Source organism: Nematostella vectensis, chromosome 4, assembly GCF_932526225.1.
Source record: "Nematostella vectensis chromosome 4, jaNemVect1.1, whole genome shotgun sequence".
Lineage (NCBI taxonomy): Eukaryota > Metazoa > Cnidaria > Anthozoa > Actiniaria > Edwardsiidae > Nematostella > Nematostella vectensis.
This window is the reverse complement of record NC_064037.1, coordinates 13,459,946-13,473,638: the sequence shown is the minus strand read 5'-3', so window position 1 is coordinate 13,473,638 and position 13,693 is coordinate 13,459,946. Positions and strand designations below refer to the sequence as shown.

At 44.9% G+C, this 13,693-nt stretch overlaps 1 protein-coding gene across 1 annotated transcript; it reads right to left on the bottom strand.

Moving 5' to 3' along the window:
• Positions 1-153: 153 nt before the first annotated feature.
• On the bottom strand, positions 154-13,043 carry LOC5511044 (peroxidasin). The gene is made up of 15 exons (XM_048726263.1): positions 12,612-13,043; positions 11,071-11,142; positions 10,605-10,676; positions 10,399-10,470; positions 9,857-9,928; positions 9,656-9,727; positions 9,166-9,326; positions 8,549-8,830; positions 7,743-8,018; positions 7,184-7,459; positions 6,346-6,615; positions 4,003-5,902; positions 3,340-3,548; positions 1,109-1,758; positions 154-847 (listed from the first exon to the last, which is right to left on the bottom strand). The coding sequence occupies exons 1-15, from the start codon at positions 12,803-12,805 to the stop codon at positions 830-832; spliced, it is 4,596 nt and encodes a 1,531-aa protein (XP_048582220.1). The 5' UTR covers positions 12,806-13,043; the 3' UTR covers positions 154-829.
• Between the last annotated feature and the right edge of the window lie 650 nt (positions 13,044-13,693).

The window sequence follows — 13,693 nt, the reverse complement described above, 5'->3', positions numbered from 1 at the left end:
AACCTGTATTTTCGTCATCGATACAGCTATGAAGGCGCAAAGGAATGGAATGGATCAATGCTGATGGAATGGATAAGGTGCAAAAATCTGCATAGAGTTTGTGCTAGCGGGACAAAAACAAGCGAGGGTCAATGATTTTAAAACATTTACATGTTTTTAAGCTTGAACTAAAATAAGTTTTTACTTCATGCTTTACGATCAACCACATTTACATCATCAACAGAAATACCCTACGCATGCGCAGTAGCCACCACTTTCATACGAGAATTCATTTGTATCCGATTAACAAAGCATGCGAATAAATAAGCATCGATTTACATCTATTTTCCTCTGTTTCTACAAAAGCCTTTTGGTATATGTCATCATTAAAATCATTATTATCAACATCATTATACTTATTATAAGAGTGAGGCCAAAATAATAGTACTTAGAACTTGGTACTTATGGTACTTGCTGAGAACAAAGGCCATTGAGAAAATTAGCCTTAAAAAAACAGGGTTAGGGGTTTGGGTACGGCCCGCAACCCTACCTCCTTTTTCACTTAGTACTATTTTTCTGACCTCTTCCCTAATCATCATCATCGTCGTCATCATCATCATCATCATCATCATCATCAAAACTATCATCGTCGTCGTCATCATCTTCAAAACTATCATCGTTGTCGTCGTCGCCGTAAACTATTATCGTCGTCGTCGTTGTCATCATCATATCATCGTCGTCGTCGTCATCATCAGCATCATCATATCATCGTCGTCGTCTCCATGAAACACTTCGTTCTTATCATCGCATGGTGAAAAATAAAAAATCTTCCGTCTGCTCTTGTAGGTATTCATCCAGTTTTTCTCACCTGGTAATATCATACGACAATAGAAATGCGGTGAGACCACGTTTATAAGGGCACTTTAAAATATGACATCAATTATGGCACCTCGATATATTGCAATGAATGGTATATACTGTGAAACCTCGTTAATAAGGACAAATTCTAAAAAAAACTAACTGTGCAATCACAATCAGGTGTATGGTGTTAAATGATGTTGAAGAGTGTCAATCATGTTGTAGGAGTGGTGTCTATGGTTGATATTGAATGGTATAACGGTGGTTTTACCTGTTGTTTTAGGGTGTTTATTGTTTCTCTCATGTTTTCTACCATCTCCATTAGTCCCTTTATCGATTCCTCCAAACCTTGAACCCTCATTTCAAGGTTACCTCCGCTCCTGTCATCTCTATTCGTCTTGCTTTCTTTCTCTGCCATCTTTAATGACTCCTCACTATGTTCCATCTGGTCAACATGCCTCATTTCTGGCTCCACATGTTCCTTTTCATGAATAAGTTCTATTTGTTTCTCTACTTTCTCATTCTCGTCATTACGAGATTTTTCCAAGACCTCAATTTCCAGCTCATCATCTGACGACTCCCTAGATGCTGGTTCAACTATCCTTGGTTCTCGTGGAATATCTTCAACTTTCAGACCGGAAGTGTTCACCGGTAGTTTTTCGACTGTTTCCTGTCGATGCATCTCCTCTTTTTTTAGAGCCACAGTCTGGGATTGCTCAGGAATATGTTCGGCCTCTTTTTCCTTCACGTGCAACCCCTCAGCTTGACTATTTATTTTGGGTTCTTTTTTTGGTTCATGTTGAGACTGGGGCGGGATGTTTTCGGACACTTCAAGTTCGTTTTCAGCTTGTGCGGAGCGTTTTCGTCTTCGTTTAAGGCCCGTCGTCAGAGTAAACGTCCGATCCCCACCAACGCAATGCTCTGAGAGGAAAAGAAAAGTTGAAGTAGATTTCGTGTCTTCTTAAAGATTTCCAGTATAAAAAACATAAATCTAATGGATTAATCTTTGTATTCGGTACTTCTTCAACTATTATTGCCCCTTTTACCATCTCAGCCCCCTTACCGCCGACACAATACATTTTGACTCTGCCCTTACAATCACAGACTACCTATCCACCTACCCAACACATCATGCCCCCTCTACCATCACAGCCTCCCTACCCCCCTACCCATCCACTCAACACATCATGCCCCCCCCTACCATCACAGCCCCCACCCCCTCCCCATCCACTAACACATCATGCCCCACCTACCATCACAGCCCCCCCCACCCCCTACCCATCCACTTAACACATCATGCCTCCCTCTACCATCACAGCCTCCCCACCCCCTACCCATCCACTCAACACATCATGCCCCCTACCATCACAGCCCCCCCACCCCCTACCCATCCACTCAACACATCATGCCCAACCTACCATCACAGCCCCCCCACCCCTACCAATCCACTCAACACATCATGCCCCCCTACCATCACAGCCCCCACCCCCTACCCATCCACTCAACACATCATTCCCCCCCCCACCATCACAGCCCCCCCACCCCTTACCCATCCACTCAACACATCATGCCCCACCTACCATCACAGCCCCCCCACCCCCTACCCATCCACTCAACACATCATGCCCCCCCTACCATCACAGCCCCCCCACCCCCTACCCATCCACTCATCACATCATGCCCCACCTACCACCACAGCCCCCCCTACCCACCCACTCAACACATCATGCTCCCCCCCTACGATCACAGACCCCCCTACCCACCCACTCAACACATCATGCCCCCTCTACGATCACAGTCCCCCCTCTACCCATCCACTCAGTAGAGCCCATGTCCCCTATCCATCCACTCAGTAAGCCCATGTCCTCCACCCAACCTTACCATCACAGCATCCCTACCCACACACCGCCCACCCAATACATCCCCCCCCTTACCATCACAGTCCCCCCCTTACCATCACAGTCCCCCCTATCCATCCACTCAGTAAGCCCATGTCCTCCACCCAACCTTACCATCACAGCATCCCTGCCCACACACCACCCACCCAATACATCCCCCCCCTTACCATCACAGTCCCCCCCCTTACCATCACAGTCCCCCCTATCCATCCACTCAGTAAGCCCATGTCCTCCACCTAACCTTACCATCACAGCATCCCTACCCACACACTACCCACCCAATACATCCCCCCTTACCATCACAGTCCCCCCTTACCATCACAGTCCCCCCTTACCATCACAGTCCCCCCTTACCATCACAGTCCCCCCTATCCATCCACTCAGTAAGCCCATGTCCTCCACCCAACCTTACCATCACAGCATCCCTACCCACACACCGCCCACCCAATACGTCCCCCTTACCATCACAGTCCCCCCCTTACCATCACAGTCCCCCCCTATCCATCCACTCAGTAAGCCCATGTCCTCCACCCAACCTTACCATCACAGCATCCCTACCCACACACCGCCCACCCAATACATCCCCCCCCCCCCCCCCCCTTACCATCACAACACTCCTTCCACATTCGTAAATCCATCCGGGGAATGGCTTCACAAGATACATATCCCCCATGAGTCTCTGCGCGCAGGAACACATCACGCTGAACAAGCTGGATGTTGTCACCGTTGTCACACAATACCCGCGCCAGCGATGACATGCGGATTTGCGTCAGCTGGGCAGGCTCGAATGTGGAAGGGTTTTCGTACCAAAACCTGTTTAATATATTGGAGCCAGTCACGGGATAAGCGTGAGACACTTTAAGTATCATATTTGTATAGATCTCTCTTAAAATCATCTTTCCCTATTTTCTTTAAAAAAAAAGCTTTGCTTCTTTTATTTACGATTTTGGAAAAAGATAAATACTCTACTTATTAAACATTTGAAAACAAAAACATGCATTGTAAAAACTTCAAATCACTGTCGAAAAAAACCCTACAAAGAACCTGTGGATGGGAAGTTTGATGAAATGCAGCTCTTAAAGAATTAGAAGCAGAAGATGATGACAAAGGACAAAAGAGAACTAAAAGCGAAAGGGTATCGAAAAAGCTTATTAAACGGTTAATTTTAACACCAAGCTTTGTAGGTTCCTCACTTTAATAATCATTTGCTATGCGCAACCTTAAATGGATTTTGCGTGTGTGGTAGAATTTGTAAGATAGGTCTCACCTGTCACCGTCTCTGAGCCGTTTGAACTGCTCAACGAGGATACACGAAAAGACTTTGCCAACCTGGCCCCCAGGCTCCAAGTCTTCCAGCAGTCCAGCGAGCCACAGGTCCACATTCGACGGGTCCTTGTACAGTTTTTCAAGACGCGCGCGAATATCTGCACTTGATATTTCATTCTTTAGGTCATCAAACGACTCTGCCACCGAGAGGTTACACAGCTTGCGCCAGGAATTGTAACCAGGCAAGGCGTGGTCGCGTCCACGCTGGATGTTAAGGGCGCCTAGATCGAGAGCCACCGCGTGCGCCATTTCGAAGAGTCTCTCAGTCAGCTCTGTATTTACAAGCTCATCACTGTTTTCGCGGCTCTTGGACGCTTCGGCAAATAGCCCTCTCAGTACGGGGTCGATTCCTCCCTCGTTGACGATCCTATAAGGCGAAAAGAAGGCTTTGTGCAGGGGAATGTTGCCCTCTGGGATAGGAAGGAATGAGCTGTTAAGTCGGTTGATAATTGGTTTAATTAGCCCATGGCCAAACCTAAACGCTGCCGTCGCAAAAGCGTTGATGATGGTAGGGTCCGTATTTGGGTTGTAGCCGGGGTAGGGGCCTAATCGAGCCATGCCTTTGGGTCCAACAATCTTAGGGATCCATGCGGAGTAAGTTATGTGCTGAAGTTGAGCTCCTACGATTTTTCGGGCCTCGTGATAGATCTTCTCCCCGGTCCAGTGCGGGTTTAGGCGGCTGAGCTCAGAGGCGATACGATTATGTTCGCGCATCCATAGAGTGTGCATAGACAGCAGGCCAATCTGCTCGTTGGCGCGGTGATCGCCCGCAAGGAAGCATGGGACAGGGCTATCATGCGGCTGTAAGCACTCCACGGGTGTGTCACGATGAGGTGGAAGAAGTGGCTTGCCGTTTGGCTCTATCGGTGCACTAGTCTTTAGAAGTCCTTTACTCCGTAAGTCCCTAAGGTTCCTTGCGTCTTCATCCGATGAGCCGTAGATGTTTGAGGCGTCGATAAACGCAGTGATCTGGTTCATCTGCTCCCGCGGTGTTACTTTGCTAAAAAACACAGACGTTGTGCCCGTTCCGCACACGGAACTCGACCGAGTGAACTGCATGCACCGCGCTCGGCGAATCCTCGGGTCGCCGTCGGGAATTTGGATCGGAAAGCACGGACTCTGATTCTCGCAGGTCGCTGTGCAGTCGGCGCCGTCGCTGAATCTCGAGAAGCTGAGACTTGTGACTGTGAAGTCCATGTCGTGATCGAGGAATTGTCCCCACTGCATCAGCATGTGCGTGTGCTTCTTGTCGTCCGTCACATTCGCCGCGGCTACTAATTCTGTGGAGACAAGTCGTGCGCTTGGCCGAGCATTTTTATTGATCCAACCTATAGGAGCATTGAATCCATTCTCGTAGATTGGTCTCAGAAGACGCTTGAGTGGCGTTAAAGATCCGCCCCACATGGGATGCTGCAAGTTGTTACACGTGCCGTCTGTGCTTCGGTAATTTAAATGAAAGCACAGATCAGAGCAGTTATTCATTCGGCGATGCGCGCTGCATCCCGAAAGGTTGGCGATCATTTTGATGTATGCGGGTGACAAGAGATCAAAGAAGCTGTGCTGGTTGCGCTCGCCATTCTCTGACGTGACGTTCACCATCTCTAGGTCAGCCACGTGCTCGTGGACAAGCTGGATCGTCCGTTCAAACACTTCCGCCGCGCGCGCGATTTGCTGCGCTTCCGGTGACGGGAACCGGAAGAGGGCGAGTAGGTCGCTAGGACTTCTGGGTTGAGTGTTACGAAAAAGCTTTCTAATGCTGGACTTGAGCGCGCGGTCAACGCTGCTGATGGCCTGGTCGATGGATCTGTTCACGAATTTGTCGCCCGCGAACTTGGTGGAGCCTGGCAGAAGGAGAAACATTTATCGTAAAGATATGTTAATTTTGTTGTTTAATACTATTTGCTCTTCGCTTACTATGCTCATATTGGCCGATTTTGCGTGTGTCAACCTCCATTCCGCTTTTAAAGGGTCAGTGTATGTTTCTTTGTCAATCAAACCAAAACCACTATTTTGAAGAGGATTAAGGACTCTAACGAGAGATCAAACAATCCCTAGCCCGTAAGGCAAAATACTGTCAAATATTCAGCTTCCATCTTAAAATGGATAATCTCGAGAATCGATAACTCAGATGTGTCTGGATTAACTTAAATCATTCAGTTTGACTATGTATGTGAATTAATGTACAAAGTTAATCCAAACACATCTGAGTTATCGATTCTCCAAACTTGCCTAGTGCAAAACATTTATTATTATTATAGCTAAGTGAAATCAGTCGTAGACTTGCCTTGTACAAAGAGGATCATGTCTGACATAGCCACGCCCACGCTGTTCCTGGCGGCGCACTGGTACCGCCCCTCATCCCCCTTGTTCGCCTCTCGGATGGTAAGCGTGCCGTCATCTGCAATAGAAAACCTGTTCCCTTCGGTGACTTGCACATTGTCCTTGATCCACGTGATCACCGGGTCAGGCGCACCAACAGCCACGCAGAAGATGTTCACTGTTTGGCCTGCGCGCACGTTCTGATCACGTGGCTTATCCGTGATGCTCGGAGGAACTGAAAAAAAACGTTGTCAGTGCAAATGGCGAATTGTACTTAAACTAACAGCTGCTTCTAGTTAATTTTTTTCTTTTTAATTTGAATATTTTAACGAAGCACATTTTATATCTCAGTTGAAAACCAAAGCACCAAAGCGATTCCCTTTCTTTATAAAAAATAAGGTAACTTTAACATCAACTTATGTTTATCTCGCACTTGAAAAACAACCTTTAAAAACACAAATGTGGGACTGTGATACATAACTTCCATTTTGCTAAAACTAGCCTCCACTTTTTGTTCAGAATCAGGCGATGCGTCGAGTTGAGGCCGCCATTTTGTTTAAGATGGAGTTTATATACGCTAAAATTCCAGAGAACGTCTGCAAGCAAGCTTTGCTTTAAATACGGGTGTTTTTTTTTTTTTTTTTTTGACGGCGGTGATCAGTTTCTTGTTTTAACGTTCGACACTAATTGAGTAAATACAGTATAATATTCTGGGGCGGAAAAATAATATTAAATAATAATTTTAAAATGCGGTATTTATACCACAGGTCTCTTTAACCTAGGCTACAAACCACACCACACACCTCTTGCCCTGACGGCTAGGAAAGAACGCGCCAGCTTAACCCCGATCACGTTAATCGCCTGACACTCGTACTGGCCCTGATCGCTGTGCTTCAGGTACAATATCCTTAGGGTGCCAGACGGCAGCACGATATGACGGTCCTGGGATGGAAGGCGCGCGCCATTCTTGGTCCATGCGATTGCGGGGGCTGGGTGACCGCCCGCACGGCACTGCAACGAGGCTGTGCTCCCTTCGAGTTCCACGGTGTTTTCTGGCCGGGTTATGAAGTAAGGAGCCGCTAAACACAGAAATAACACAACAAGAAAAGGAACCGCTAAACACGGAAACAATTCAATAAATGAAGTAAGAAGCCGCTTAACACAGAAGCAACACAATGAGTAAGGAACCGTTAAACACAGAAATAAAACAATGGATGGAGTAAGTAACAGCTAAACACAGAAACAACACAATATATGAAGCAAGGAACTGCGACAACCCCGCTCTCACGGAAAAAAATTGTTCCTCTATTAAATGATGACGATTATCTGATGTGACTATTGCTACTGGTAAGTGCCGCTGACCTGTGACCACGAGCCTAGTGGAGGCGCTGACGCTCCCCGCCTTGTTACTCGCAGTACATCGGTACGTCCCGTCATCTCTGCTAGTCACCCCCACTATGTACAAGTCTCCCGCGGACGTGGCCCTCATGTGAGGGTCGTGTACATCCAAGGGTGTCCCCCCCTTGGCCCACGCGATAGTGGGGTTGGGTCTCCCTTGAGCGCGGCACTGGAGGGTGACGGAGTTCCCCTCCAGGGTGTCGACCTGAGCCCGCGGGTACCTGGTCAGCTGCGGGACAGCTGTGGAAATGAATAAAATGAGTTCTTCTAGGCTTTCCAACAATATTCGCCAACCTCTTTCCATTTCTTATTCAAACAAATTCAACCTCAACCTTTAAAATGTTATTTTACGCGGATTTTAGTTAAAGTCCATTGATCCGACTCGTGACAATGGAATCATCGTGACAATGTTGTTTTGTTTTTGTTTTGAATATTCAAAACTCTCATTATTTTTCAAAATACAAATTTCTTTGTATTATTTAATACTTTATACATAGAATTGAGATGTATTAGCTGTAGGATGGATTGAAATTCATCGTGATTCAAGCGGATTCAATTCACTACTGAGATAAACATCTCATTTGCATAGGGTTTCATAGAAACCGTGCGTCACGCAAGTCAAATCGACGGGCTTTAATTTTACAAAGTCGAATCAGAATTTATCAAAGTAACGCCTCTGTAGACCTGTTCCCCTCCCCGTCATCGTTTCGTGCAAGACATTTATAACCCTTCCTCCCCCCTCCCTCAGTCACCATTAATAGTATACCTACCATCCCTCCCATAGTATCTGAGTGAAGCCTCTGTTACTTGCTCCCCTGCATCGTTTCGCGCAAGACACTCGTAATTCCCCTCATCCTCAACCTGCGGGCGCAGAATGTCCAGCGTGCCGTCGGGCCGGACTACATGCCGTCCGTCGCTAGGCAACGGCTGACGATCCTTTCGCCAGGAGATCTGTGGTGCGGGTGTACCGACCGCCTTGCACTTAAAGGACACAACCTCGGACGAGACAGACACCTCGATGCTGGAAGGGAACTTGACGATCTTTGGTGGCGCTAAGAGAGAATCATATTGTTTTTTTTTTACATGGACTTTCCAGCCTGTACGCTAGGACGAGAACATACTCCCAAAAATAGTGAAATCTAAATATCGCGGAAAAAAAGACACTTAAAAAGAAAATTCGGAAAATTTAAACTTGATAACAAAAGTAACTAAAGTCGAACTTTATTATGCTCATAGTTCTGCTTCTAGTATTATTTAGGATGTGGACCATACCAGCGTTTTACAGCCAAAAGTTCGTACTCGAATTTTTTATCAAAACGGATACTGCTAAAATTTGGTGGTTGTCAAATAGAGAGAGCACGGGCGATAGGATAGCGTGGACACTTACAACATCGTAACTCCCGGGGAGTCAGCCTTACAATTGCGCGGCCGCTGAGCTCTGCAGGCTCATGGCATGTAGCCGCTGTCTCGGTGTTGGGTGTTCGCCGTAGCAGCTTGGAAAGCCAGAGTAAGTCGCAGTTACAAACCAGCTCATTGGAGTCGAGACGCCTCGATAGGAAACAAAAAGACTATATTACCGGGTTCACTACAATAAAATGATAATGGGGGAGCCATAAAATTCAATGGCTATTGTTTTTTCTAGGATATACGCTTACCTGTCATTAAGTATTGTACGACAGGAATAAATTGTGCAGTTATGTCTTGAATTGCCTTAGTTTCAGTTGTAGGTATTTAGACACACATTTTATTTTTACATAAGATGATGCTGATGATGGTGATGGTGATGGTGATGATGACGACGACGACGACGATGATGATAATTGATTATAGCTGTGGTCGCACCTGGCTAAGATGTGATGATATCATATCATACTTACAGTCTCCTTAGTAATCTCAGATCCTTGAAAAGGCCTCTGGGAACTGTGCGAAGGCGGTTGTGTTGAATATAGCTGTAGGGCAAAGGCAAATATAAGCTTCGCGTCTTGTCAGATCACAAGTTTGAATATTAACAAATCAAGATTATTTTGCAGCACATGCTTGTGACTGATGAAGGGGACTTGATGTTCCCGGGAACTCACAGCCTTTCAAGTCTTCCGAGCCCAATAAATGCATCTGCCCTAATGGTTTGAATATCATTGAAGTGCAAGTAGCTGAAACAAATAAAGATAAGATAAATTAGGATTTGTTTTTGTTTATGTTCGGTAAGAGACGTCAAATGTTTTTTTTTTTTTGTTCGATATTTCTGAGCAATTATACATTGGATGGGGCTTTTTTGATATCAAGAATAAACTGTTGTTTATTCCGGGTATCCCCAAAATCTAATTAAAAAATTGTATTATTAATGCATTGATCAGTAATAAAAATACTTTCGCGAAAATGAAATTTGCTTTTGATTCGCCCAAAGGCTTCCACTTTTCACTATCGAATCTTAACCCTCGCGCCCTTAACCCAAGATGCATTGCGCGCGTGAAATCAGCGCGCGCTCTTAGCCGATCAGAATCAAGAAAATAAGTATAATATATAATGGTTCGTATAATTTGTCTTTTATTTGGATTACAACAATACAATGTGTGGCTGACAAATGTTCTTTGAGGGTGAACATTTCGCAAAGGGAACTCACAGTTGTTCAAGGTTGTGCAGTCCTCTGAAGACGTCACGAGGTAGAGTTCGCAGTCTGTTACTGAACAGATATCTGGATAATAGAATGTGGATAATAAAAAAACTATACTACCTTGTGCTACCTCTGCATCGTATTGTCCAATCTAAGTTCTATCGTCTCTAGAATGCCATTATGAATGGCAGTCTCATTATTATTTTTATACTTACAAATATCTCAAAGACGTTAAGCCATGAAAGGCCTCGGGGTCGAATCGCTGGATCGCGTTGTTACTGAGGAGACTGAGGGAAAATAAAATAGCGGATTATCGGAAATATCAAGGGAATATCGTAACACTTACTCTTCCTGAAGTTTAATTACTATGTAAGACTAAGAAACCGAGTGTTAAAAGTAGCCTGTCTGCAGGCGTTTATTGGTGTTTTGATAGCGAAAAACTAGGTTCTAGTGTTCGTAGCCGCCAACTTGTACTTTGAAAACAAATTAGAAACGTTTCTCATTTTGTTTTTCACTTTTTATTGGCGATAAAAACACCACAAAACGTGTGCATGCGTGTAGCATGCAGGCTATGGAAAAAGCTATCAAAGTATACCGCTAGATTTTTTTTTTGCAAAAGCAATAACCTCACCAATGACTGATTTTAACGTGTTTGTACGCCGTTTTAGAGGCTTTACTTACAGAGTAGTGAGGTAGTGCAGCCCTGCCAAGTCGCCTCGCTTCACCTCGGAGATGTTATTAAACCGCAGATCTCTACAAAATTATCAACGTCAGGCAAGTAAAAAATACAGAAGAGAATGTATAAGCGTCAACCTCCAACAAAGTGCTCAACTTGACGGATGCAATGGTGCAATTTTTCCCTGCAATTTGCAATCCAACGATGACAAATAAAAAATCCAGGTTGCAGAGGGAAGAGAAATGGGGCAATTTTTATCGCAATGTTGAGATCAGCGGAAACCAATTGCACTGCAAGTTGAGAGAAGTGGATGATACACACGTTATTTTTCTTGCAAGTTGCGTTGCAAGTTGCAGGAAACATTGCCTCGTCTAACTTGACGTGCAAGAAATAGCACTCCAGACCAACACGCGCGATTCCATCCCTTAGGCGGGTAGTTTAGGGGAGGGAGAACTGTATCAGAGGTCATATTTTTATGTATATTTATTAGGGCCTAAGCCTTCTCTACAATTCCCATTCTTAGAGGACTCAATATTAAAAAGGTCGTTTGTGTACCCAGCTCTATCGTGCAATCAGTCAATGCTGCACACGCATATGGAATATCAGACCCTCTTGGCCCTTTTCTTTATCTCTATGTCACAAGCAATAGATACCCAGAGCCAACAACTGAGAGTATATCATTATATACTACATGTTTTTAGCATTCAAAGGTTATCTGAAGGAGCAGAAACTTACACACATGTGCCACGAAAAAGAGAAAGGGAAGCGAACTGCTTGCATGTGTTGCGTGTCAGATATGACGAAGATACTCAGTACGTGTAGCAATCACGCAAAATAACACGCGCTAAACCACGTAATAAAACACCAAAAGGACGTACAAACAAATAAGTCATACAATTTAAAGCAACATCATCCGTGTGAAGACATTACGCTTTCGACAAAAACTGATAGAAATAATACAAGAGAAACATGTAGGTACAGAAACAACACAGTCGCCATGTGACGCTGAAAGCGTGCTAATAATGACTCCAGTCATTACCGAGGTTAAATGTGTTACTGGGCCATAGTCTATGCTGGTATTTGCTGTCGTAGCAGCCCGAGACTAAATATAGCAAGGGAAATCCCCGCGGTCTATAATATACGCATAAACAAATGTTAAGTTGATGAGCAAAGGAAGGATAATGTCGTGGTCCTCGGCCCTTTGGACAAATTGCTAAGTTTACTCTTCACATATAAGGGTTAATTAACTGGTCTTTATTATTACACGCGAATATCAAATATTCAACAATATATAGGCAAAGCAAGCTTGTGCAAAACTTTATGAGGTATGCGTGACTGCGTTCATCAAGCTAATCCAAAGGATGTGCTTTCACCGGCAAAGTGAGCGCACATTTACTTGTATTTACTTCGGAGCAGTAGTTCACGCAAAGTCTTATTCTCATATCCAGAGGCCATACTTCATTGGAGCTAAATCCCATGTTAATTAAATAGAAGAGCGAGGAAAGAAGCGATGTTGATGAGTGAAGGCGCGATAGGGTTTACTCACAAAACGACCGTGGTGGAAGGCACTCGAGGAATCCTTCTGAGAGACTGGTGGTTGCATCTAACGGTCGGACCCTCACTAGTTCGGTAACACAAACACGTATCGGGGCAACCTTGAACCCATCTGCACAGACACACCAACAACAAGATCAAAACAATCTCCCGAGGGACAAATAATGTCCCGAGTCCAGAGGACATTTTTGGAGAAGCGAGTTCCGAAGCCCGGAATTCCGAAGGACTCTGTCTGCTAGCGATGTTAGCAAGCTTCTCGAATTACGCTGAGTAATATACCAACTGTGACAGTATTAATCAACACCTTTCTAGGACACTTAGCCCGCGAAACAGTGTATAGAGGACAAAGGGCAACGGGCTCAGACCATAACAATGACTTTATTTTCTCTAGCGCTAAATTGCCGGGTTTTTCGATGGTTTCTGTGAGAGCTCTTTTGGAGGCGTCCATTCCTTTTTCTTAGCAAAAGGGTTTTAAGAATAAGAGGTTGACCGCACCCTTTCCGGGTCGGCAGGATGTGGTTTAAACGCTGCCTGATAAGGGTCGAATCATTACTAACAACTTGGCTGCCAAAAAAAAAAAAAGGATTCCAGCTACCCTTTTTGTCTCTATTCTAAATTTTCATTGGACAGAAAAAAACATTTTTTTGTAGATTCGTCTGAAAGACGTCGCTCTTTAGCTTAATTGATGAGTATCCCGGTTGAAACGAGATGTAATGCAGTCAAAACCTAATTAAACCTCCACTCCCAACCCCTTTCCACTCAAGAAATTCAACGGATGGAAACATTTCAAAAATTTGGAGTGAAGCATCCAGACCCCTTTCCTATTGAAAGCCTTTTCCACTGATTTCCTATTGAACGCCTTTTCCACTGTCACTGTCTATGGCCTCGGCCTGGTCATGTCGCCTGCATAGCAAAATAGATAGGACGCTAATACAGTCAATACAGTATGTGTCCTCCCTGACCTTATAGGATCCGTTTTCCCTCTTATACCATAATGAGTCAGCAGTCCAAACTAGCAGCTCTCTGACCCTGCGTGTGAGGATCTTTTGGATGACTCCCTGTCATCAAATTCGT